Source organism: Pristis pectinata, chromosome 37 (genome assembly GCF_009764475.1).
Source record: "Pristis pectinata isolate sPriPec2 chromosome 37, sPriPec2.1.pri, whole genome shotgun sequence".
NCBI classification, from domain to species: Eukaryota; Metazoa; Chordata; class Chondrichthyes; order Rhinopristiformes; family Pristidae; genus Pristis; species Pristis pectinata.
Genome location: NC_067440.1, coordinates 12,533,810 through 12,559,908, shown reverse-complemented (window position 1 = coordinate 12,559,908; position 26,099 = coordinate 12,533,810). Strand labels below are relative to the sequence as shown.

At 54.7% G+C, this 26,099-nt stretch overlaps 1 protein-coding gene across 6 annotated transcripts; it reads left to right on the top strand.

The window, feature by feature from the left end:
* The first annotated feature begins 1,263 nt into the window (after nucleotides 1-1,263).
* LOC127586570 (B-cell lymphoma 6 protein-like) lies at nucleotides 1,264-25,743 on the top strand. Of its 6 annotated transcripts, none has more exons than XM_052044619.1 (10): nucleotides 1,264-1,352; nucleotides 12,900-12,967; nucleotides 14,766-14,945; nucleotides 16,836-17,057; nucleotides 17,807-18,409; nucleotides 19,468-19,625; nucleotides 21,187-21,357; nucleotides 21,505-21,635; nucleotides 22,957-23,094; nucleotides 23,455-25,743. In XM_052044619.1, the coding sequence occupies exons 3-10, from the start codon at nucleotides 14,782-14,784 to the stop codon at nucleotides 23,593-23,595; spliced, it is 1,728 nt and encodes a 575-aa protein (XP_051900579.1). In that variant the 5' UTR covers nucleotides 1,264-1,352; nucleotides 12,900-12,967; nucleotides 14,766-14,781; the 3' UTR covers nucleotides 23,596-25,743. The 6 variants fall into 6 exon arrangements, with proteins under 6 accessions (XP_051900579.1, XP_051900584.1, XP_051900583.1 ...); XM_052044624.1 differs by lacking the exon at nucleotides 1,264-1,352 and adding an exon at nucleotides 2,596-2,614; XM_052044623.1 differs by lacking the exon at nucleotides 1,264-1,352 and adding an exon at nucleotides 2,867-3,113.
* Nucleotides 25,744-26,099: the final 356 nt, after the last annotated feature.

Below are 26,099 nucleotides of genomic sequence, written 5' to 3'. Positions count from 1 at the left end.
AGGAATTAATATTGGGTAGGCATGGTAGTGTGGGCAGGCACGGTAGTGTAGCGGTTAGCGTAACGCTTTACAGTGCCAGCGACTCGGGTTCAATTCCGGCCGCTGTCTGTAAGGAGTTTGTACGTTCTCCCCGTGTCTGCATGGGTTTCCTCCGGGTGCTCCGGTTTCCTCCCACATTCCAAAGACGTACGGGTTAGGAAGTTGTGGGCATGCTACGTTGGCGCCAGAAGCATGATGACACTTGCGGGCTGCCCCCAGAACACTCTACGCAAGAGATGCATTTCAATGTGTGTTTTGACGTACATGTGACTAATAAAGGAATCTATCTATCTATTGATTGGGATATCAGGCAGAACTCCCCACTGTTCTCCTTTGAATGGAACGACCTGGGATCTTTTACTTCCACTGAGAGGACAAATAAAGTTGCAGTTTAATATCCCATCTGAAAATCTGTCCCACTGAGTTAACAGCACTCCCCCAGCAGTACCTTGACTTTACCTTTAGACACAGTCCTTCCGAGTCCAATGAATCTGAAACTTTCTGATACAAGGGACAATGGGATCAGCTAACACCACTGAAACGGGCAATGTGGTCACTTCATGTGGGAGCTTGCTGTGTACAATTGGCTGCCGGGTTCCCCACTTTATTAACCCTATCTGAACTTTGCACGTTATTTCACTGGCTGCAAAGTGCTCTGGGATAACCTGCAATGGTCGTGAATGCAGGCATTCCTTGAAAATCATTTGCAGTTCAATGTGCTGTGTAAATATGCGGCGGGTTTGCACAACCCTTTTGGACTTCTGCAATAATTGTAGCCCCAACGACAGCGCCAGCTATTTCCTGGCACAAGTGAAGCCGCGTTCCCGACGCCGTGCACCGATGCCCCTGGAGCCGCCCTCTTGCGCCCGCTCGCACCGCCCCCTCTGCGCCTCAACCACAAAATCGACCTCGAAGAAATTCTGAGAATTGGAGGCGGGGGCGGGGCCACCGGCCGATGACGTCGCCCGAGCCGCTCACGTGACCCTCCGCGGCCGGAGTCGACCAAACCGGCGGAGAGAGTGGGGGGCGGATGAAAGGAGAAAGTAAAACAAAAGGGCAGGGAAAAGGGGGAAAGCGGCGTGCGGAAGGGTCGCTGTGGGTTTGAACAGGTTCTATGTCGGGGAAGTGTTTAGGTGCGTGGCTGGAGTGGGGGGGAATGGGGGTTAGGGAATGGGGAAGCGCCGGTGTCCTCCCCCCCCCGGATCCGGCCGGTGGAGGAGTCCGCCTTCCATTCTCAGAACCGCCGCGAGCGGCTTCCGAGAAAAGATTTTCCGCGAAGCGTCGCCGCGCGCACCTTCTGGGAAAGGCCACAGGTGACGGGCCGGGCGGCCGGGGTGGGGGGGGAGCGGGGCCGGGCGGCCGGGGTGGGAGACGGTCGGGTCGGGTCGGGTCGGGCCGGGCAGCGGGCAGCGATGGGGCGTGGGGACGTTCCCGTGTAGGACAGTCCGGGGACCGGCGCCGGGAGCCGGGTTTACTCCTGGCCCCGCCGCCCTGTACGTGGTGTCCCGGGGTCTCCGGGCGGTGCCCCCGGGCCAGCGTTGACCCTGTGTCCCGGGCCGGGTGCCGGGCTCCGTGGGGAAGGGGTCGGGGTCCGGGATCCACTGGACGCTGTCAGGAGGCGCCAGGGAGCGGCTCTGTTGGTGCTTTGGGGTGGGGGGTATGTTGGGGTGAGTGGCGGGGGGCTTGTCCCGGGACCTGGGGGCTTGTCCCGGGACCTGGGGGCTTGTCCCGGGCTGAATGAGGAAGAACGCACGGCAGCTCCTCCGGCAGGCTGCTGCCTCTGTCGTCTCTGGGTCAGCGAGGGTCGCGGTGGGTCAGGGAGTGTGCGGGGCTGTGCTGGGACATGGCTACAAGTGTCGGTGCTCTGCCCTCGGTTTATTGCCTGGCTTGTGCCCGGTGTTTCTCTGCTGACCGGCTTCCCAAGCCCCTTCCCCAGCCCGGCCGCCTCGGGAGGAACCCGCTGCGATGTCACCCAGACGCAGATTGAAAGCAGAGTTTCCGGAATGACTCAGAACCAGCCAAAACTTTTTTTTGTATTTTTCGATTAAACCAAAGTTAGGTTCTCCAACACAGGGGAAAGTTTCATGGTTTTGGTTCCTTGCTGCTAATTTCAAACTAGTGTCAACTTCCACCAAAGCACCAGTACTTTGCCACCGCCGGTGTCTGATTGTTCCTCCTCGGCAGGGAACTGGGGAATTTTCTATGTACAGCTTTTGGGGGTGTGAGAGTCCCCGTTCCTGATGCATTCCGGATCCTCCCCATTGTGCACAAGAGCAGGGAGAGGCTGTTTCTGAGCTGCTGCCCCCCCCCCCCCCCCCCCAAAAGAACTGCCACCAGTTCCTAAAGAAACATTTTACTGCAGGTCTGATTCCCTGTGGTGACCCAGTGTGTTCTCATAGGTTCACTGTGGCCTGCTTGGTGGGTGGGAGTGATTGGGATGCATTTGAGATCAGCAATGCCGGTGGTTTGCAGTGCTTCTGAATGGTGGCCCATGTGGTCGGGGAACACAGGACCCCGGAGGAGCTGGTGCTGGCATTGGAGCTGAACAACAGCCGTTCCCTCTGTGTTGCACTGGGTGTGTTGCCTTGGCTTACATTATTGTGTCTTAATAATACAAGGTGTGTATGTGCACTCATGACCTCCCATTTCCCTCCCCCCCCCCCCCCCCCCACGGTCCCCTCGGGCAGTCTACGGTTCAGAGCCACAGTTACAGCTGGTTTTCTCCTGCTCTGACTGGAGTGCTTTGTGACTCTGCCCAGCTTTCGGTAAATAATCTGTGTTTACCAGAATCGTCCTCTCCTGAGTGCATGACGTTGCTTATCGAGAGGCGCAGTTAAACATCACTCTGAGTCATTTTAGCACAGCCAAGAAAGTATTACTGGAAAGCAGGAGGGGGTGAGACTGACTGACAGATCAACGACTGCACGTGCTGGGGGTTAATGTTATAATTGAGTCTTCTCAGTATATCTTTCTGAAGCAGATACTCTGTGCAGCTTTGCAATGTGGTCACAAGTTCTTTAATAAACCAGCCTTTGTGTACCGTGTGTGGTATGCATTGCCAAACACAGCTGAAGGTAGGTCCTGTGCAGTGGCAGGGTGCTGTACTTCGGATTACGACCCAGAGGAGGTCAGGGTGCTGTGGAGCCCTGTGTGTCAGCTGTGGAGAGAGGAAGCACTTGGCTTTCTAAACAGGCACTCCCCACCCCCTCTCTCTCAGTCCCTGCGCTGTGAGGAAATCAAAACCACAAGTGTTGTTAGTTATTAGGGTTCGGAAACTGCTGGCCACTTCCAGATCATCAGCATAAAAGTCTGAGCGTCCTGAATTGCACTTTTTTTCCAATGCCTTTTACCATCTCCAGGACTAAACTTCAGTGACTGAAGTTCAGTCACTGTTGTTGTGTCATAAGCACAGCCAGAGAGCTCCCACAACAGTCAGTCATAGGGCACAGAAGCAGGCCCTTCAGCCCAACTCGTCCGTGCCGACTGTGTTGCCCAGCAAGCTGGTCCCATCTGCCCACATCTGGCCCAGAGCCCTCTAAACCCCTCCTATCCATGGACTTGTCTAGATGGGCTTTAAACATTGCTGATGTGCCCGCCTCAACCACTATTTCTGGCCCTTTGTGTGAAGAAGCTGCCCCTGATGTCCCTTTTAAATCTCCACCTCTGATCTTAAACCTACGCCCTCTTGTTTTTAGCTCCCCCTCCCTGGGAAAAAGACTCTGTGCTCTCACCCTGTCTGTGCCCCTCGTGATCTTGTGTCCCTCTGTCAGGTCACCCCTCGGTCTCCAGCAGTGGTGTGATAATGAGCCAGAAATGATTTTATTTTCCAGATGCCGGAGCATAGGGCTGTTTGACCCATTGCTCTGTGCTATCTCACAGATCAAACTCATTTCCCTCCCCCCCCACCCACTTACACCAGAGGCATCTACAGCGGCCAACTAACCTACCAATTTGTGCGTCTCCGGAATGTGGGAGGAAACCGGAGACCCGGGGGAAACCCGCACAGTCACAGGGAGAATGTGCGAACTCCACGCAGACAGTGCCCGAGGTGGGGATTGAACCTGTATCACTGGAACTGTGAGGCAGTGGCTCTACCCGCTGTGGTGGTGATGCGTGTATTACGGGGAATCCGCAATGACTTCCCTGTCCTACTTTGTAATAGAAATGTGGGAGGTCTTTCATGCAAGGTGGGACTCCCTATTGGTGCCTCCCGGGACCCTGCAATCCCACTGCTTCTAGAATATTCATTAGTTCTGCGACAGATCCATCAGATGTGTTCACCATCTCTTCCATTTTCTTATTCCCTAATATGGTGGAATTTGCTTTCACTACCTTTTTTTACATAACTGTGGAGGCTCTTAGATTTTTATTTTGTATTTTCTCCCCGCCTCTTCTAATTTCTGAAAGGATTTAATGTCCCCAAAAGTTACCTCTGGCTGTTATGGCAGGGCTGAGGGAGTGCTGCACTCTGAGGTGCCAAACTGATATTTTAATGAGCAGGAAAGTCCATCCGGTGCCCTGGGGCTGGTGATTATTCCCCTCCCATTGTTCCATTGCTGCTTCCTCCATTATTTGTGTGTCAGTGGTCCTCGGGTGACTGAGGTTCTGACAAGCGCTATACAAACGCAAGGAGATATAGTACTGAGAGGCAGGACTGAGGAACTTGGAGTCATCTTACAGCACAAACTCCGGTTCCCCCTGTCTGTGCCTAGCACCAATACCCTTCTATACTAATCCCTGCACTTGTCAATTCGAATCCTTGTCTCGATGCTTAAAAGTTGTGAGCCTTTGTCTCCAGCACCCGCTCAGGCAGTGTTCCAAACACACTCACCCTCTGCGTGAAACAACTCTTTATGTCCCCTCTAAACCTCTTACTCCATACCTTAAACCTATGCCCTCTCCTTACAGGCATAGAGCTAATTTGGGGACAGGTTTCCTATATATGTCCCCCCCCCCCCCCCCCAGAATTTTGGTCATCTCTGTTAGCCCCCAGCCTTCTCCACTCCAAGGGAAACCACCCAGCCCATCCAATCTCTCTTCACAACTTAAACACACTGTCCCTGGCAACATCCTGGTGAATCTCCTCTTCACCATCTCCAGAGCACCCCAGGGCTCCCCTGGGTGCAGAGCGACTCCCTTGGGCTCTGTCCTTTCTCTGCTGGGTCTCTGTACCAAGTTAAAAGTTTGTGTTGTGCTGTTTCTACCCAAGGACAAGGTACAAAGGGTGCCTCGGTCTTTACTGTGGCATTGATGTCAGTGACCTGGCAGGATTGGGGAGAGTTGGACATTATTTGTTTGTGTCAGGTTGTTATCTGCCTGACAAGGGTGCTGGCTTGGGAGAAACTTCAGTAACTGCTGTGTGGAACTTGCACGTTCTCCCTGTGACCTTGTGGATTTGCTCTGGTTACCTCCCACGTCCCAAAGATGTGTGGTGTCTGTGGGTTAATTGGCTGCTGTAAATTGCCCCTAGTCTGTTGGTGAGTGGTAGAATTGATGGGAATGGGGGAGAATATCTTTTGGGGAAAATTAGTGGAGGAATCTGTTCTCTGGGGTTTGGAGGACTGAGGGGTGATCATGTTGAACTGTGTAAGATCCTGGGGGAGTGTAACATTGAGATGTTTCCACTAGTGGGAGAGTTTTGAATGACGGGATGTGGTTATAAGATTGAGCTGTTTAAAATGCAGGTGCATAGAGATGTTATAGGAAAGCCAACACTGAACTGCAAAGAGTGCAGAGGAAATGTATGAGGATGTTGCCAGGACTCGAGGGCCTGAGCTACAGGGAGAGGTTGGGCAAGGCTCGGACTTCATTCCTTGGAGTGTAGGAGACTGAGGGGTGACTGTATTAGAGGGATATAAAATCATGAGGGGCATAGATAGGGTGAACGGACAGTCTTTTTCCCCAGGGATTTAAAAAAACTAGAGGTTTAAGGTGAGAGGGGAAAGATTTAAAAGGGACCTGAGGGGCAACTTGTTCACGCAGAGGGTCATGAGTGTGTAGAGTGAGCTGCCAGAGGAGGTTGCTAAGGCAGGTACAATAGTATCATTGAAAAGACATTTGGATGACCACATGGATCAGAGGGATACGGGCCAAACGCAGGCAAGTGGGACTAGCTTGATGGGTAGCATGGATGAGTTGGGCCCAAGGGCCTGTTTCCTGCTGTACTACTGTGACCTTCCCACCGAGGGTGGTGAATCTCTGGAATTCTCTGCCCTGGAGGGTTGTGGAAGTGACATCACTGTGGGGATCCTCGGTGGAGCAACTGAGGGCTGTGGGGAACTGGCGGGTGAGGCCTGGGACAGATCAGCCTCTGTGTTCGGAATGGTGGGGGCAGGCTTGAGGGGCCGAGTGGCCTACTATTGAGTTCTTGTGAATGGGATAGCACAGACCCGAAGACCCGAGTGGCCTCCTGTGGCAGTCCGACAGTGCTGCCGGGAGCCTGGGGCGTGTGCCCTCTGCTGGCGGTGTCGGCACTCTGCAGCTGCTGGTGGCCGAGGCTTCCTGCTCGTACACACCCACCTTCCTTTTCTTAACAGCTGGGCAAGAGAAGGAAAGGGAGCTGTTTACGTGACATCCTTTGCACTGTCCCCGAGAGGTTTGCAGCCTTTGCTGTTCTCGTGAACGGTTTTAGTGCCATAGAAACATAGAAAACCTACAGCACAATTCAGGCCCTTCGGCCCACAAAGTTGTGCCGAACATTTCCCTACCTTAGCAATTACTCGGCTTACCCATAGCCCTCTGTTTTTCTCAGCTCCACGTACCTGTCCAAAAGTCTCTTAAAAGACCCTATCGTATCTGCCTCCACCACCGTTGCCGGCAGCCCATTCCACACACTCACCACTCTCTGAGTAATAAACTTACCCCTGACATCTCCTCTGTACCTCCTCCCCAGCACCTTAAACCTGTGTCCTCTTGTGGCCACCATTTCAGCCCTGGGAAAACTTCTCTGACTATCCACACGATCAATGCCTCTCATCATCTTATACACCTCTATCAGGTCCCCCCTCATCCTCCGTCGCTCCAAGGAGAAAAGGCCGAGTTCCCTCAACCTGCTTTCATAAGGCATGCTCTGCATCCCAGGCAGCATCCTTGTAAATCTCCTCTGCACCCTTTCTATGGCTTCCACATCCTTCCTGTAGTGAGGGGACCAGAACTGAGCACAGTACTCCAAGTGGGGTCTGACCAGGGGCCTGTGGATGTTCAGACTCCTTCGCTCAGGTTGGCTCACAGGGTAGCGCAGTGTCCTGCCAAGTCTGATCGTGGAACAGTCGGAGAGACGCCTCCTTCCAACCCTCCTCCTGTGAGTGCCTCCTCTGACCCTGATATCTTGGCACCATTTGGTTTCAGCTGGGCCATTGCCAACTTTGTGGAGTTCCTCGGAGCCGGGGTGGGGGTGGTGGTGGTGGGGTGTGTCATCTCCCAGAGAGCTGCCCCCCTCACCTGCCCTCGACCCCACTGGGCTCCTGGAGTGTCAATTCCCCTCTGGTGTGCTCTTGTGCGGACAGAGACCTTCAGTGCTTCCTGTTGTTTATTCTGGCCTGTTAACTCGGTGACTCAGTCCCTTAACAAAGGATTATGTGGAAACGAAGGGTTCAAGACTGTTGAGTCATCGTCCCGGGACCTCTGTTTTATTTTGAGAGTTCTGCTGTGGTTCTCTGCTCTGTGTGGTTTCACCTGGTTGAGGTGCGACAGAGTCTGAGAGAGGTACAGCACATAAACAGGCCACTGAGTCTGTGCCAACCATTAACCATACATTTTTACACCAATCCTACCCTGGCCCATTTTATTCCACTGAGGATGGTTTACAAGCTACCAACCAGCACGTTGTTGGGATGTGGGAGGGAACAAGAGTACCCGGGGGAAACCCGCGTGGTCACAGGGAGAACGTGGAAACTCCACACACGGTACCAGAGGTCGGGATCGAACCCGGATATTTGGAGCTGGGGGACAGAGGCTGTGACATTGTGTCGCCCTTTTATTCCTAATTCCTACGTACATCGTGTCCAGACCAGCACTGACTCCTGACATATCCACTCTATGGGCAACGCCCTTCACGAACTCGGAAGTCCCAATGTACTTGTGCACAGCAAGATCCCAACAGCAGCATAAGACCATGTTTGCGTAGTCTGTCTATGTTTAAGTAACTGATGGGTGAATGAACTCATCAGGTGGTGGTTATCTGGAGTTGGTGTCTGCAGGAACTTTTTAAATTGAGGCTGGTTAGCTGGAAACACTCAGGTGGTCGGGCAGCATCTGTGGAGAAAGAACCGGAGACAATGTTTTGGGTCTGAGACCCTTCAAGTAACCCTGTCCCCCAGCTGAGGAGTTGCAGTTGTCCCGTTCCAAACATTTAACTGAGTGGGAGAGTGCGTGTGAAACGTGCAAAGGGCTGAGGTGTTGCCCATGTTATTTGGAGAACGTGAGGCAAAGGTGAAATACTGGTTCAACCTGTTGCCGGTAGTGTGTCGGAGAGATGTACAGCCCTTTTGCCCATCGTATCCATGCTGGCCATCAACTGTCCATTTACACTAATCCGTTCTCCCCACCTTCCTCATTAACCAGCCCCTCCACCCACCTACCCACTAGGGGCACAACCCACCGACCCTGCATGTCTTTGGGTTGCGGAAGGAAACACTGGAAAATGTGCAGACTCCCCGCGGACTGTGCCAGAGGCGGAGATCGAACTCGGGTCTCTGGAGCTCTGCCAGCTGCAGTACGCTGCCACCCTTCAATGCCACTGTGACAGAGCCATAGTCCTACAGCACGGAAACAGGCCCTTAGGCCCAACTGGTCCATGCCGACTGTGTTGCCCAGTGAGCTGGTCCCATCTGCCCACGTTTGTCCCAGAGCCCTCTAAACCTCTCCTATCCATGGACTTATCTAGGTGGCCAAATATTTTTCACTATTTTTAAAAGTGGTGGAATTTAAATTAAGTTAATAATGAAAGCTATCCTGAATTTCTCACTCATCATTGCTGTGAGGTTGTTAGAAAAACCCCACCTGGTTCAGCGGCTGAAGGATGTGACATCCCTATCTGGTCTGGTGCCTGAGTAACTCCAGACCCACAGCAAGTCGGGCTGGGTTTACTGTCACGTGTGCACATACGGTGAGGTACAGGTACAGTGAAAATCTTGCAGCAGCTCCACGGGTTCAGACAACGCACAGAATATAAATTATACAGGACAGCAAAAGAAAAAAGTCCAAAGTCAAGTTTGTCGTCTGCACAAGTCCATGTGTGCACAGGTGCAGTGAAAACTTACAGCAGGCACATAGCATCATAGAAGCAGCATTCACAAGAAAAATTTTAATATAAATTGTACACAATTTTTATAAGTACACAAATACAAGAACATAATTAGTACAAAAAAAAAACCAAGTCCATTGTAGTGCAAAGTGGTCCTAGTGTTGCTGAACTGTAGTGATTCGGTTTGTGCTGGTTGGTTCAAGAAGGGAAGTAGCTGTTCCTGAACCTGGTGGTGTGGGACTTCAGGCTTCTGTACCTCCTGCCCGATGGGAGCTGCGGGAAGATGGCACGGCCCGGATGGTGGGGATCTTTGATGATGGATGTTGCCATCTTGAGGCAGCGCCTCCTGTAGATACTACTGATGGTGGGGAGGGATGTGCCCGTGATGTATTGGGCAGAGTCCACTCCTCTATGCTGCTTGCATTCCTGTGCATTCGAATTGCCGTCCCAGACCGTGATGCGACCAGACTTTTTTTTTGCACTGATGTTTTGTCTTACACAAGTCCGTGGTTGTGCAAGAGGTGGTCTGTAGTGTTCTGATGCAGAGATTGCAGTAATTTTGTTACCCTGTCTACCCCCAGCAGGCCCTAGATCAGGGGCAGTGAGGGTTGGACAATAAATTCAGTGATACTAAAAATCCTGCAAAGTGCTCGAAACTCTCATCCAAAACCCTGGAGGTCCCTGAACACTCCCAGTGTTGTCAGAGGAGAGCATTTCTGCAGGTGACACCGATTTACAGATCTGACCATGATGTAATGGTGGAGTGGGGTTGACGGTTTCCTGAAGGAAACCTGCTTTGGTTTAACCGGGAGGGTCCAGGGAGAGTGCACGTTCTTCCAGCTGGGCCGGATGGTCTGCACAGGATGGGAGCTGCCCGCGAGAGGCGGAGGTGGTTTGTGGAGTGGCGAAGCATGCTCTGCCGCTGAGCTCGGGCCCCGGGCAGCTGCTGTGACGGGGGAGAGGTGGCGTCACTATATCCTGTTCTGTGTCGGCCCACAATAGCAGGAAGGGTCTGAGACACGAGTCGGTGCAGGCAAAAAAACAAGCTGCTTTCCCGGGGTATGAAGGGATGCCAGCTCCAGCCGACTGCTCCCCCCCCCCCACTGAACAGGCAGGGGTTGGAAGTCTGGTTTCTGTTATTTCCCACTCCTGGTCCCCCTGCAGGGACCAGCACCGGAGGGAGGGGTGACGGGTTTAAATTCCACCCCCGGAGAGATGCAGAAAAACTTAGACCGTGGGAGAGGCGGTGGGGATGGGGCGCCGCGGGAGGGGCAGTAAGGTTTGGGAGGACCTGGGAGTCCGTCCATCGTCCCCTCCACCCCCCAATATCCAGATGCATTTCTACCCTCATTGACATTACTGAGATCAGCCAGAGCTCAGCCTGTCACTCTGTGCAGGAGCTTGTTACTGGCTGCTGTTCCCATATCGCAACCGTGAGCACTCCTGAAAGGCTTCTGGGGGCTTCCCGACTCGAATCAGGGGGAGTGATCGATTCCACACTTCCATCTGCACACTATTTGACTGTGTGAGGCATCACTGCCCAGACCCAAACTGCCCCCCACTGCTGCAATGCACACGTCCACAAGTGTAAAATGTTGCTGGGGCACAGGTCCGTGAGTGGGGTGGAAGGACTGGCTGAGGAACCTCGGTTGGGGCCAGAGCACTTCTTTCCTTGCCGGAAGGTTCCACGGCCAACACTGTGCTTTTTCTAGATATAGGAAAAAAGATTCTATCCCGAGTTGGATTCTGTTTTGATTGCAGCCACACTTGGTGAGCGAATTTCTTTTCCTGAAAGCTAAAAATATTTCTTCCCCACGCCCCCCCATTCCGGGAGTCCCTTATCGCACCTGTGCCAGGGGAGGAAGCAGGATGTGACTACACTCGTTTTCCGAGCTGCTTTAAGGGTCACTTCCTGGCTGGATCCCAGGTCTTACCAGTGCGGATTAGCTGGAAGCCCGGACCCCTCGGTCAATGATCTACCCTGGGATTGTTTGCTGCCGCTGTATGGAAACCCTCAAAGGTTCAGCCTGGCCAGGGTGCTCGTCTTTGCCTCACAGCAGCCGAGAGTGGGTCTCTGGCCCGAGGGGGTGAGTCACTGGCTCTGAGGGTGGGGGTGAGGTTTGTTGTGGAAAGGCGCCCACCATCCTGTGCGGATGATGCGAGCCGCAGACCTGGAGGACTGCGTCTGTGCCGGCAAATCGTTCGCTCAGGGAGCTGGGTCAGTCTCAGTAGCGTGGGGCCGAATTCCCCCCTCCTGCCCCCAGTTTTGTAAGTTCTTCCGAGTTGTGAATTAGTGGTCTTGGGAAGATCTCCCAGAGCAGGGCTAAATGTAAAGTTCCCTCTGCACTGTCCCGTCACACGCTCCCGGGGTCAGACACAGAGTGAAGCTCCCTCTGCACCGTCCCGTCACACACTCCCAGGGCAGGGGCGGAACTGGGTTGATAGGAAGATTGTGGAAAAAAAATGGGTTAGGTACGGATTAAAGCTCCCTCTATGCTGACCCACCACACTCTCCCACGTTAGAACTCCCTCTAATAATCTCTGCCCTCCTCATCCTTGTGTTTGCCTGTCTCGTACAATAGTCTCTGGTCTCTCCAGTAAACAGCAGTTGGAACTGAAGTGAGCTGGAATGAACATTCTGTGTACTGTAACATTTAGAGTCAGTGGACAAAGTCTCACTTCATTAGTCTGAGTTTGTTTGACTGCAGATCCTACAGGTGATTGGCTGGAACCAGACCTAGGAAACTGTCTAAATGCCTCTAACTATCTGATACTGGTATCGGGAATCTGAGCTGATTTGCGCATTTCCTGCACAAGAATTGGGTGCAGGACTCCTGGCTGGCTTTTCTCTTGTATCTGTGGGGTGAGAAGCAGGATTCCTGGCTGAAATTTGCTACACCTTCCTTTACAGAGACAGGGAGGGGTGTAGGGGCTGGAGGGGGGTTACAGAGATGGGGAGGGGTGTAGGAGAGGGAGGGGGTTACAGAGAGATGTAGGAGAGGGAGGGGGTTACAGAGAGATGTAGGAGAGGGAGGGGGGTTACAGAGAACGGGAGGGGTGTAGGGGCCAGAGGGGGTTACAGAGATGGGGGTTGGTGTAGGGGCCGGAGGGGGTTACAGACACGGGGGGTGGGTGTAGGGGCCGGAGGGGGTTACAGAGACGGGGTGGGGGGGTGTAGGGGCCGGAGGGGGGTTACAGAGATGGTTGGGGGGTGGTGGTGGTGTAGGGGCCGGAGGGGGTTACAGAGACGGGGGGGTCAGGGGGGGTGTAGGGGCCGGAGGGGGTTACAGAGACTGGGTGGGGGGGTGTAGGGGCCGGAGGGAGTTACAGACACGGGGGGTAGGTGTAGGGGCCAGAGGGGGTTACAGAGACAGGGTGGGGGGGGTGTAGGGGCCGGGGGGGTTACAGAGACGGGGTGGGGGGGGTGTAGGGGCTGGAAGGGGGTTACAGAGACAGGGATGAGCGGTCTCGTTGAGTGTGTCCCAAAGGGTGATCAGTGGGGGAGTTGGCTGAGGTGGTCTCTGCTCTGGTGGTCCCACCTGAGAGAGTGCCAGGGTCTGCTGTGGGCAACACAAGGTGAGGATGAACCTCACTGACTCTCTGCTCCCTATTGCAGGTGCCGGTGGGACTTGCTGATGTCACCGTGAATTCCTGAGGGAGAACTGGAACTGACTGTGTGAACGGGTGAGAGGAAGAGGAATCATTTTCATTTGTATAGCACCTCTCTCAACCTCTGGCTTCACTGACTTCTTGTAGTCAATGTGGCAGCCAGCGATCGCACACAGATCCACAACACCACATTGCAGGGAGTGCTGCACTGTTGGAGGTTTATTCCTCATTTATCAATTCCAGCTTTAGTCTTTCGTTAGAACTGCAATATTTGTCTGCCTGCACTGCACTTTCTCTTGTAACTCTAACATATTCTGCATTGTTTTCCTTTTTGTTTCTACCTCGATGTACTTTGTGTATGGTGTGATCTATCTGGACGGCACACAAAACAAAAACTTTTCACTGAATCTCTGTGCCAAAAATAAACCAATACAATCCTGGCAACGTTCTCCTAATTTGCCTCTGCACCCTCTCTGCGTGCATTCACACCCCTATAACTCGGTGACCAGACCAGTACACGGGTCCAGCATAACCTTCCTGCTCCTGAAAGGAGTTGCCTTGGCTCACAAATGCCCCCTTTTTAACCATCTTGTCACCCGTTCCCTCTCCCCATGAGGATTTGTAATTGGCCTCTCCCTCCACACCTCTGGACAATGGCAGTCCCTCACTGGCACGGAAGCCTTTGGTCCGAAGCACTGGAGAAACGCACTGCAGCCTTTCCTGTGGCTTTGCCGTCCCTCCAGCTCTCCACGCTGCGGACATCTCTGCTTCCACTTCCTCCCATAGGATCTCTGACTCGAGGTTAGCCCACTTCCCCGAGCCCGGAGGTCGCTTCCTTCATCTCCTTCCTTTCCAGTGATCGGAGAATTTCTGTCATCCGGGCGGCTGGAGAGAGCCTGTTTCCTCTGGTGGGGCGGGGGAGTGTGGAGTCCAGAACAACGAGGGGAGGAAGTGGCCTTCAATCAGAGCCTGTCTGTGCAGGGGTGATGGGGAGTGGGGGTCAGGGAGTGTCTGGTGCTCTCCCCAATGTGGCCAGGGGAAGTTTCTAAAGGTGAATAGTTGGGTGAGGGGTCTGTGGGTCATGGGAACAAGGTGGGGAAAGTCAAAAGTCAAGTTTATTGTCACATGCACAGGTGCAATGAAAAACTTACTTGCAGCAGCATCACAGGCACAGAGCATCAGATAAGCAGCACTCACAAGAAAAACATTGATTAAACAAATTATACACAATTTTTACAGAAAAAGAACACAATTAGAACGTAAAAAGAGTTAATTTTAGTGCAAAGTGCTCCCAGTGTTGCTATACTGAGACCACTAGTGATTAGGGATGTGCCGGTTGGTTCAAGAACCGAATGGTTGAAGGGAAGTCGCTGTTCCTGAACCTGGTGGTGTGGGACTTCAGGCTTCCGTACCTCCTGCCCGATGGGAGCTGCGAGAAGATGGCACGGCCCGGATGGTGGGGATCTTTGATGATGGATGTTGCCGCCCTGAGGCAGCACCTTGTGTAGATACCACCGATGGTGGGGAAGGATGTGCCCATGATGTATTGGGCAGAGTCCACTCCTCTCTGCAGCTTCTTTTGTTCCTGTGCATTCGAATTGCCGTCCCAGACTGTGATGCAACCAGTCAGGATACTTTCAACCATACATCTGTAGAAGTCTATTAGAGTGTCCAGTGACGAGCCGAACCTCCCTAACCTCATTGTTAGGGTGCAGATAGAATGGGTTTCAGGGGCCGAATGGCCTGTCCTTCTGTACCCTGTTGTTTTGGGATCGTCTCATTCGCCTGTTTGGGGGGTGGGGGGGGGGTTGTACTCTGCATGGACGGCCTTGCTGATGTGTTCCCCCTGCCCCCCCCCCCCCCCCCCCCCCAGCTTTGCTTGTGTGACAATGGGATCGACAGCAGAGAGCTACGTCAAGGAGTTCACGCGACATTCCACGGACATGATGCTCAACCTGAACGAGATGCGGAAGCGGGAGATCCTGACCGATGTCAAGGTGCTGGTGGAGGGCCAGGAGTTCAGAGCGCACAAGGCCGTGCTGGTGGCCTGCAGGTACCCAGGGTTTGTGCTGATGAGAAGCTTTGGTGTCCGCCCTGCCAGTCACAGAGGCCGTGGCTCTCTCCCTGTATCCCTGTAGTTCCCCTCTGTCAGCCTGCCTTGAATACGTTCAGTAACTGCTGTTGAGAATTCTGAAGATTTGCCACCCTCTGAGGGAAGGAATGCCTCGTCTCCATCTGTAACTACATTCCTGAGTTCTAGATCCCCCCAGCAGGGGAAACATGCCCAAAACATCCACCCCTGTTAATCTCCCTCAGAACACCCCTCGTTCTACTCATCCAGTATTAGTCCAACTGCTCAACCTTTCCTCGTGTGCCAACCCTTTCACACCAAGTATCATCCAAGTTAACCTTCCCTGCACAGCCTTCGGTGCAGGTATATCTGGATTTAAACATAGAGACCAAAACTGTACGCAGTCCCCTGGGTACATGCCCCGCAAAGCTGCATCAAATCTCCAGTGCTGGCCATCTGGGCAAATTGTCAATCATGGTGAAAATGACAGGAGATGCTGCAAAGTCATCTCGATTCCATCAAACTCTTTCAGTCCAGCCAAGATATGACCCACCCAAGGACCTGTTTTCACTGATCAGTAGCACTTTGAGTTAAGAGTTCTCCATTCCCCTGTTTAAATTGCTCCCTGGCCCCATGTCTTCTACATCCCTGCAGCCCAACATCACTGCTCTAACTTGGGCACCTTGCATGCCATTGGTGGCTGGGCTTTGAGCTATGGAAAGTCTGTCCTGAAATCCATAAAACCCACCTTATTAGTTGGGAGGAATTGGGGGGGGGGGGGTGGGGGAGGTCGTTGGGGGGAGGAGGGGACCACAAATTGCTGGAAATCTGAAATAGAAACACAAGGTGCTGGAAACACTCAGCAGGTCGGGCAGCATCTGTGGAGAGAGAAAACAGTTAATGATTCAGGTTGATGAAAGGCTATCGACCTTGAATATGAGCACTTTCTCTCTCTCCATGGATGCTGTCTGACTTGCTAAAGTATCTCCAACATCTTTCCCTAATTGAGGATTCAGCTAGTCCTCAAACTGCTACAGGTCACCTCACCCGAATGTTTGTCCAGTGAACTGGGAAGCTTTGTTATTTCAAATCTACTTTAAACTGTTGGTTTAAAAAAAAATGACAAATAACTTTTATTGTCTGATAATCAATAATCAGAGGACACTGAGGTTGCACTAGAACTTTAGACCATGCCCTGGTACAGGAAAGATGTGATTGGTCTGGAGAGGTACAGAGGAACAGCGTTGTTGTCGACGCTGGAAGATTGTGGTTATGCGGAGAGATTGGAGAGGATGGGGTTGTTTTCTTTGGAACAGAGGAGGCTGAAGGGAGACTAATTAAGGTGTTTAAAGTATGAGGAAGGACTTGTTTCTCTTAGCAAAGGTCAAAATTTAAGGGGCAGAGATTGAAAGCAACTGGTAAAAGGATTAGAGGATAGAAGCTCCCAGCTAGAGACCTGGAGCTCACAAGTTGACAAGGTGCGGTACAGGATCCCTCCTCACAATGGGGGAGCGCTATACTGTGGTAAGGATTTGAGGAACCAATGCTGGAGGGTGGGGTCAGATTGGAATCTCTTTCCAATCAGTATGGTAGTAATGGGCCAAATGGCCTCCTGTTTAATTGGCAAAAGGAGGGGAATCCTTTTCATGCAACAAGTACTTGTGATGGGGAATGTGTCAGCTGAAAGGGAGTTGGGAGCAGATTAAACAGGGAATCGGATAATTACTCAAAGGGAAAGGGTGGGAAGAGAACTGTTGAAGATCCAGGAGTCCAAGAATGGGCCGAATGGCCTGTTTCTTTTTCTCCAGGAAGTAATGGTTTGAGCAGCAGTCAAATGGGGGACTCTGACAGTTTCTTCTCTTCTCTCCTCAGTGGCTTTTTCTATTCCATCTTTTCGGACCAGACGAAGAGGCATGTGAACCTGCTGACGCTGCCCCGTGGGGTGACTGCGGGGGGCTTCCACCTGCTGCTGGAGTTCATGTACACGTCCTGCCTGCCGCTGGAGCTGGCCTCGGTGGCCGAGGTCCTCACTGCTGCCAGCTACCTGCAGATGGAACACGTGGTTGAGACCTGTCGGAGCTTTGCCCACTTCAGGTAGCGGAGAAGTCCGGTCTCGCGTCCCAGCGTGTGTTGAGGGTCAGCCCCGTGTGCCCAGCTTTCACCAGGGGGACAGCCACTCCCACCCTCTAGTGGCCCCCTCACAGGATGGGACAGGCTTTGTCCCTTCACACCCCCACCACAGTCCCAGGGATTATCCCTGGGTGGGGCTGGAGAGCTCAGTGAGACCTGACCGGCACCCATACAGCCGGGTGCTCACAGTCCAGGGAGACCCCACCCCCCAAATCAACCCCAACCAACCCCCCCCCCCCCCAACCAACCCCAGCTCCCTCGCTGCCCATAGGTTCAAGTCCAAGTCCCGTCCCAGTGCAGAGCTGAGGGAGCACAGCACTGTGGCAGGGACGAGGGAGGGGTGCGGTCCGGTGGGAGGGGTGCAGGTCCAAGGGGGAGTCGGGGGTGGGGTGGTACCAAGGGAGAAGTGTCGGGGCCAAGGGGGAATGGGCAAGGGAGAGGGGAAGCGGTCAGGGGCGGGGCACACTAGGGGGCGTGGCCAAGGGCGATGGGGGCGTGGCCAAAGGGCGGTGTTGCGGGGCCGCGGAGGGGGCGCGGTCTGGCGGTGCAGACGGAGGGGCGGGGACAAGGGGCGGGGCCGAGCTGCCGGTGGGCGGGGCCTTATTTGCTCTCCACCAATCGGGCGCCGGGTGTTGTGTGCGGCAGCGATGACGCCGCTTGATTGACTGCGGGCCGTCCAATAACCGTCTCTCTCTCTCCCCGCTCCTCCCCAGGGCCCCCCTCAGCCGCACCTTCCTCAAGTCTCCGGAGGCGCCGCCCGCCGGCCACCCGCTGCCCTTCCTGCCGCCCGCTTCCCTGTTCCCGGGCCGGCCCCTGGCCCCGCCGCTCGGCGGCTGCGGCCTGCTGCCGGACTCCGCCTTCCGCTTCACCGCCGGCTGCCAGGCGGACGGCGGCGGCCGCCGCAGCGCCTGGCTCAGCGCTTACCAGGGCCCGGGGGCCGGGCTGGGCGCCCGGGCCGCCGCCCGCGGCACAGACGCCGGGAAGCCGGCGGCCTCGGGCGGGGAGAGCGGCAAGCCGTCGCCGCCGGTGCCCGACAGCCCGCAGCGCTCCGACTGCCGGCCCAACTCGCCCACCGAGTCCAAGAGCGCCGGGCTGGAGCGCAGCCCGCCGCCGGCCGACCCGGCGCCCACCCCGGGGCCGCCGCCCGACCCCAAGGCCTGCAACTGGAAGAAGTACAAGTTCATCGTGCTCAACTCGCTGAACCAGGCCGGCGAATCCCGGCCGCAGCCCCGGCCCGAGGCCCGCGGCCGCCGCAGCCCCAGCAGCCCGGAGCTGGAGGCCGAGGAGGAGGCGACCCAGAGCGAGGAGGCCAGCCGGTGAGTGGGGCCGAGAGGCCATTCAGCCCTTCAGGACCTTCACAAGGTAGCAGCAGGTCCCACGCTGGGACGGTGACCCCCAGGATCACGGCTCCGTCCCCGAACACAGCGGAGTTCTGCAGGCGGCCCCGCCGGGTTACGACAGGGTCCCGTTCCTGAGAGCCGTCCGTAACCCGAGCCGTCCGTACGTCGGAAAGGGATAGAAGCAGTGCGTGGGAGGGGATCACAGACGGGAGAGCAGCCGGCCCTTCGAGTGCACACCAGCAGGACCAGAGCTGGTCCCCGGCAGTGTCACCATAGAAAGCATCCTATCTGGATGTATCACGGCTTGGTACAGTAACTGCTCTGCCCAGGACCGCAAGAAACTGCAGAGAGTTGTGGACACAGCCCAGCGCATCACAGACACCAGCCTCCCCTCCTTGGACTCTGTCTTTACCTCTCACTGTCTTGGTGAAGCAGCCAGCATAATCAAAGACCCCACCCACCCAGGTCATTCTCTCTCCTCTGCTCTTCCATCGCGTAGCAGAAGCCTGAGGGCACGTACCACCAGACTTAAGGACAGCTTCTACCCCCACTGTGATGTCTATTGAACGGTTCCCTTATACAATGAGATGAACTATGACTTCACGATCTTGCACCTTATTGCACTGCACTTTCTCTGTAGCTGTGACACTTTACTCTGTACTGTTATTGTTTTTACCTGTACTACATCAATGCACTCTGTACTAACTCAGTGTAACTGCACTGTGTAATGAATTGACCTGTACGATCGGTATGCAAGACAAGTTTTTCACTGCACCTCAGTACAAGTGACAATAATAAACCAATACCAATACCCTGTAGCCTGCCCATTCCCTGTCACCGAGGCTGGTGTCCGTGGACCTCCTCCTTCTCCCCCCTCCCCCAATCCCAGTAGACCTGTGGGACATGGAGTTCAGTAAACAGTTTATTCACTTGGTTAAATCACCCAGTTTCTCGCTGTGACGGGGACATTCGCCCAGTCCCCCCGGGACGTAAGCTCACCCTGATTATTTTTTTTATGTCTTTAACCCACCCAGGTCCTCGTCAGACTCTCGGGAGTCACAAAACTACTCCGTCTGTTCGGTGTGTGAGTTGCACTTCCAGCACACCTCGGAACTGTGCCACCACATCCTGGACTCGCATCCCGGAGAGGAGATCCCAGAATATCATTCGGAATTCTCTGACAGCGGATCAGGTGAGGGTGAATGGAGGGGAGTGTTGTCCCTGCTGTGTGCAGGAGTGATATTGAGGAGGAGTGATGGGGCAGACCAGAGTCCCTGTCAGTGGGAAGCTGGTGGGTTTGAGTCGCAACCCCCGAGAAACGTTGTGGTGTGTTGTTGCAGGTGCTGTCTTGAGGATGAGGCACTAAACTGAGACCCTAACTTTAGTCAGGCCGCACTTGGAGTACTGTGTGCATTTCTGGTCGCCCCATTACAAGGAGGGTGTGAGGGCGCAGAAGAGGTTCACCAGGGTGCTGCCTGGATTGGAGAGTATTAGCTATAAGGAGAGGTTGGATAAGTGTGTACTTTCCCTGGAGTGTCGGAGACTGAGGGGAGACCTGATAGAAATTTATAAGATCATCAGAGGCATAGACTGGGTAGACAGAATAATTTTTCCCCAGGGTAGAGGTGTCAGATACTGGAGGGCATGAATTTGAGGTGGGGGGTGGTGGGGAAGGTTTAAAGGAGATGTGTGGGGTAAATGTTTTAAGCAGAGAGCGGTGGGTGCCTGGGACGGGCTGCCAGGGGCATGGGTGGAAGCAGATACTATGGTGGTGTTCGAGGCTGTTAGTTAGACTCATGAACGTGCAGGGAGTGGAGGGACGTGGTCCGTGCAGGCAGAGGGGACCTAGTTTAATTTAGTTTCATATTTGGTGCAGACAACGTGGGTCAAAGGGCCTGTTCCTGCGGTCCTCGAGGCTGCGCTCTTGTTCAAAGAAGGGCAGGAGTGTTCTCCCTGGTGTAAAATGATTCCATGTCAGAGGTTGCTGATTGGCTGCTGGGATCTGTGCACTACAGCCAAGATTATATAGCAGAGATGCAGGGGGATCTGGGTTTCCTAGCGCATGGTCTGCAGAAGGCTGGTGTGTGGGTACAGCAAGGAGTTAGGGACACCAGCAACGCAAAGGGAAAAGTAGGGAGTGTGTGCGCTGGGTGTTGGTGAGAGCGCACCTGGCTGCCATGTGCTGCACTGGCTCCTTACTTAGAGGGGGATGGGAATTCATTGGAAGCAGCTGGGGGAAGGTCAACAAGGCAAACACCTGGAACAGGTGGGTTGTCTTATGAGGAAGGTTGGACAGGCAGGGTCAGTACTGCTGGAGTGTGCAAGAGTGAGAGGGCATTTGATTGGAATGTACAGGATCCTGAGGGGTCTTGGCTGAGTGGAGACGATGTTTCCTCTTGTGGGAGAATTTAGAAAGATGAGGGTCACTCATTCCAGACGGATGAGCTGATATTTTTTCTCTCAAGGGGTTGTGGACCTTTGGAGTGCTCTTCCTCGAAGGCGGTAGATAGATTTGTGGTAACGAGGGGGGTGAAAGGTTTCTGGGAGTAGACGAGAACACAGAGTTCAGGTTCCAGCCGGATTTGCCTGATCTGATGGGGAAGGGTTGAGGGAGCAGGTGGCCTCTTCCTGCTCCTCAGTCGGAGGTTGGGAGTGCGTGCCGGGCTGCCCCCCTTGGGTGCTAGTGGCTGGTGCTGAGTTGTCTGTAATGGGTTCCGAAGGGTTCGCTGATCATCCTGTGGTCTTGGTTGCAGAGAATGGCCTCTTCTCCTGCCGTGCCTGCCAGCTGAAGCTGTCAGATGAGGAGTCTCTGCAGCAGCACTTCCTGCAGGTCCACAGTGATGACAAGCCCTACAAGTGCGACATGTGCCGTGCTGCGTTCCGCTACAAGGGCAACCTGGCCAGTCACAAGACCATCCACACAGGTGAGGCCTGTCCGCGGATGGCGCCGTTAACTCTTCCTGTGCACCGAGGGGGAAGGTGGGAGTGAGGGCACCCACCGCCTGGGGGACGGCAAGGCCGGCGCAAGGTTCCTCCCCCACTCACCGTGCCCAATCTGTTGCCTCTTCCAGGGGAGAAGCCCTATCGCTGCAACGTCTGCGGAGCCCAGTTCAACCGGCCGGCCAACCTGAAGACCCACACGCGCATCCACTCCGGGGAGAAGCCTTACAAGTGCGAGACGTGCGGGGCGAGGTTTGTGCAGGTGAGGGCCGGGGGTTTGACAGGCTTCCTCTCCCTCTCCCCCTTCTGCAGCCTCAGGGTCTGCCGGGGTGGTGGGGAGGGGAGGGAGGTTTCAGCACGGCATACCCACCTCAGTGAGCACTTGAATTTTATGTTCGGGTCTCCGAGACTTGTGCTTGGGGTTAGGAGGGTCAGACTGTGCTGGTTTATTATTGTCACTTGTACTGGGGTACAGTGAAAAACTTGTCATGCATACCGTTCGTACAGGTCAATTCATTACACAGTGCAGTTACATTAGTTAGTACAGAGTGCATTGATGTAGTGCAGGTAAAAACAATAACAGTACAGAGTAAAGTGTCATAGCTACAGAGAAAGTGCAGCGCAATAATGTGCAAGGTCACAACAAGGTAGATCGTGAGGTCAGAATCCATCTGATCGTATAAGGGAACCGTTCAATAGTCTTATCACAGTGGGGGTAGAAGCTGTCCTTAAGTCTGGTGGTACGTGCCCTCAGGCACCTGTATCTTCTACCTGATGGAAGAGGAGAGAAGAGAGAATGACCCGGGTGGGTGGGGTCTTTGATTATGCCGGCTGCTTCACCAAGACAGTGAGAAGTCCATGGAGGGGAGGCTGGTGTCCGGATGCGCTGGGCTGTGTCCACAACTGTCTGCAGTTTCTTGTGGTCCTGGGCAGAGCAGTTGCTGTACCAAGCCGTGATGCATCCAGATAGGATGCTTTCTATGGTGCATAGATACAAGTTGGTGAGAGTCAAAGGGGACAAACAAAATTTGTTTAGCTTCCTGAGGAAGTAGAGGCGCTGGTGAGCTTTCTTGGCCGTGGCATCTACGTGATTTGACCAGGACAGGCTGTTGGTGAAGTTCACTCCCAGGAACTCCTCGCTCTCACCCCTCTCGACCTCAGCACCATTGATGTAGACAGGTGCATGTACACCGCACAAATCTTTCCCCCCGAAGCTCCCCATCCATCTCCGCTGCCACCGTGCATGACAGCTCAGCCCTCAGCTTGCTGACACACACAGTCTCCTGGTCCAGCAGCTCCTTGAGTTCCCACCCCAGTGTTTAAATCCTCCTCCCTCCATCTCCTCAATGCACTCTATTTCCAGCCATGATTCCCGTCCCTCTGACATTGTGTGTCATCAGCTGCCTGTGTCCCGAGCTCTGGAATTCCTTCCCTGAACCTCTCCACCTCTAAGATGCACCTTAAGCCCTCCTCTGCCTGCCGCAGCCCAGCATCTCCTCCCTCTGGGTTACATGCTGACGTGCCGCGGAACCTTTGTCCGGAATGAAGTGGAAGTTAATGGTTTGCCTTCTGCCTCGATGTAGGTTGCTCACCTTCGGGCTCATGTCCTGATCCACACTGGGGAGAAGCCATATCCGTGTGAAACGTGCGGGACACGTTTCCGACACCTTCAGACACTGAAGAGCCACATCAGGATCCACACTGGAGAAAAGCCATACCATGTAAGCAATGGGTGTGGAGAGAGCTTCCTGGGAGTGTGTGACGGGACGGTGTGGAGGGAGCTTCATCCTGTGTCTGACCCCGGGAGTGTGTGACGGGATGGTGTAGAGGGAGCTTCATCTTGTGTCTGACCCCGGGAGTGTGTGACGGGACGGTGTAGAGGGAGCTTCACTCTGTGTCTAACCCCAGGAGTGAGTGACGGGATGGTGTAGGGGGAGTTTCACCCTGTGTCTGACCCCAGGAGTGAGTGACGGGACGGTGTGGGGGGAGCTTCACTCTGTGTCTAACCCCAGGAGTGTGTGACAGGATGGTGTAGAGAGAGCTTCACTCTGTGTTTAACCCATGCCTCATTACATTTTCAGTGTGAAAAGTGTGACTTGCACTTCCGACACAAGAGCCAGCTGCGCTTGCACTTGCGGCAGAAACATGGGGCCGTCACCAACACCAAAGTCCGCTACAAGGTGGTCCCTGAACTCTGCCGAGCCCCGCTGCAGTCCTGCTAGAGGCAGGGCCCCGGGGGCCTGTCCCACGGGACACATCAGCATGCCAACCATTCCCATCGGAGCCACTCCCTCGGGACACAGCCTCGCCTTCCCCGCCCAGGGATTTGGGCCGCTGGTTGTACAATTGCTCCTTTCAGTCCCGGGAAGCGTCAGGAGCAGGATTGAACTGTTGGGAGGGCGGGCGTCCTGGGAAGTGTTTGGGGTGATGGGGCAGGGCTCGGCTGGAGGCTGTTACACTGTGTGGTGCTGGGGTTCGGGTGGGCTTTGTGGAGAAAGCTTGGCTGCTGTGTTAATAGGTGGGTGCTCGAGAAGGGTGGGTGGGGAGGGGGGTGGGCTTGGGTTTGCCTTGATAGCAAGGGGTCCCCAGGGCGGGGATCGGGGGGGTCAGGGAGAGTGGGAAATGGGGCTCCTCGCCCAGTCTGTTGCTGAGTTTACCCCATTGGCCTGTGGGTGACGTGACTGCAGGAAGGTTACGGAGGCAGCAGGATTGGGGCTGTTGATTGGCTCTCTCCGTGCTGGGGAATGATGACCGGTCTGCTAATTTCCCGCAGTTTTACTTCTGACACAATGTCGCTTGTTGCTCCGACATTAATGCTACTGATGAGGGTAGGGGGTAGGAGATGGCTGCTCACCCCTGCAGCTACCCCAGGGCTGGTGTTACCCTTGACTTTCTGCCCACCACACAGCCAGTCTGTGTGGAGCGAGTTCCCCACCCTCGGGGTTTGGGGAGCTCCGTCTCCTTGCCGAGACGTTAAACCAAAGCTCCCTCTGCCCTTGAGACGTAACTGATCACACAGCAGATATTCCAGCAAAGAGGGGCGTTCTCCCCTCGACCCGGTCTGTTCCCTGGCCACTTACACTGCCGATCCGTCATCGTCGCAGGGCTGACGTGGGAGCCAGACCGTGCTACTTGTCCGCGCGTTGCAACGCCCACACAGGCCGGTTCTGAGGTGGAGAGATGCGCGGGTTCATCCCACAGTCTCGAAACGTGAAGTGTGGCAAACTCTCAGCAGGCCGGGCTGCCTCTGCGGACGGCAGCCGGAGTTCACATTCTGTACTCGGACCGGGAATGAGAATCCTTCCTTTCTCCCTTTCCCAGTCTCTGACCCGGAACATTAACCCTAACCCTCCCCCCAGCCGCTGCCTGGCCTGCTGAGTGTTTCCAGCACTTTCTGAATTTATTTCTGATCTCCTGCATCTGTGGTTTCTGTGATTTCAATTGTTTACCACCATTGCCCCCCCCCCCCCCACCCACCCACCCAAAATCAGGAGAAGCCAAAGAAATCTGGGAGTGGGGGTCCCCTGCTCTCGGCCGAGGTTTGCTGGGCAAATCGCGATCTCAGGAGGACGATGTCTGTCGAACTGAGCTGTGAACCACAGCAAGAGCTATGCTGCTGGTTCTGAGGGAGGGGCTGAGGGTCACCTCTGCCCAAAGGGGCCTGTTGCCGGTCTGAGCGCCAGTGCTGGCTAGCTCCTATCCCAGAGTGAGTTTGGCATCAGCCTCCTCCCGTCCCGTCACCGGAGAGCGGGTTACAGAGGGCGTCAGTGCTGCAGGGCTTTGGCAGCACAAATCCACTTCCTTTACTGAACTGTTACTGAAAACCAGACCTGAGCCCGATTTCCTCTCCCGCCGCTCCCCTCGGTACTTTGTGGGGATGAAGCCCAGGATTACAGGAGCTGTGTCGTCACAAGTGGCAGGCACGATATTGGGGCAGTGCAGGGTGAGCTGGTTCTCCCCTGCACACACCCAGGGGCTCCTCACTAGCCCCTCATCCCATCTGCCTTTCCCTCTCCTTGTCACTTCTGCCTACTCCCCCTCCCATGTGGGTCCTGTCTGTCCCCCCTCCCCTGTCAGGGTCCTTGTCTCCCCTCTGTTCCCTCTCTAATGGGACCCTGTCCCCCCACCTTTCCCATTTCCCCACAGGACATTGCCATCTCTCCCCCACCTTCCCTGGTGGGGATTCCTCCCCCCCCCCCCCACTAATGGGTGCCCAGGATCCCAGTTCCAAGTGCTTTGTTTTCAGCTTTCTCTGAATATGTTGAGTTGCTTTTGTTTTTCCATTGTGATGGAAATTTCTGTAAATGTATCTCTGGCTTTAAGCGATTTGCTGGACTGTTTTGCTGAGCAAAGATCAAAGGCCTTTTGAAATAAACATATAATTTTTTTTACAAAATCAAATGTTGATCATTTCTCCAGAGTTAACAGCTGGACTTTCAGTGAAGAAGCTTTAACGTTTGACCTTTGGGCTGCGAGGTTCAGTCACGTTTCATTGGTGCCTGTCTCGCCGACTGGCTGTTCGGCCCATCACTCCAGTTACTACTTCCTCCCAGTGGTCCGACTCTGGTCTGCCACTTCTGGTTGCAGAACATCTGATGGGGAGGGGGGTGGCGCCGTGGCGCAGCGGGTTAGAGTCACTGCCTCTCAGCGCTAGAGACCGGGGTTCGATCCCGACCTCCGGCGCTGTCTGTGTGGAGTTTGCACGTTCTCCCTGGGACCGTGTGGG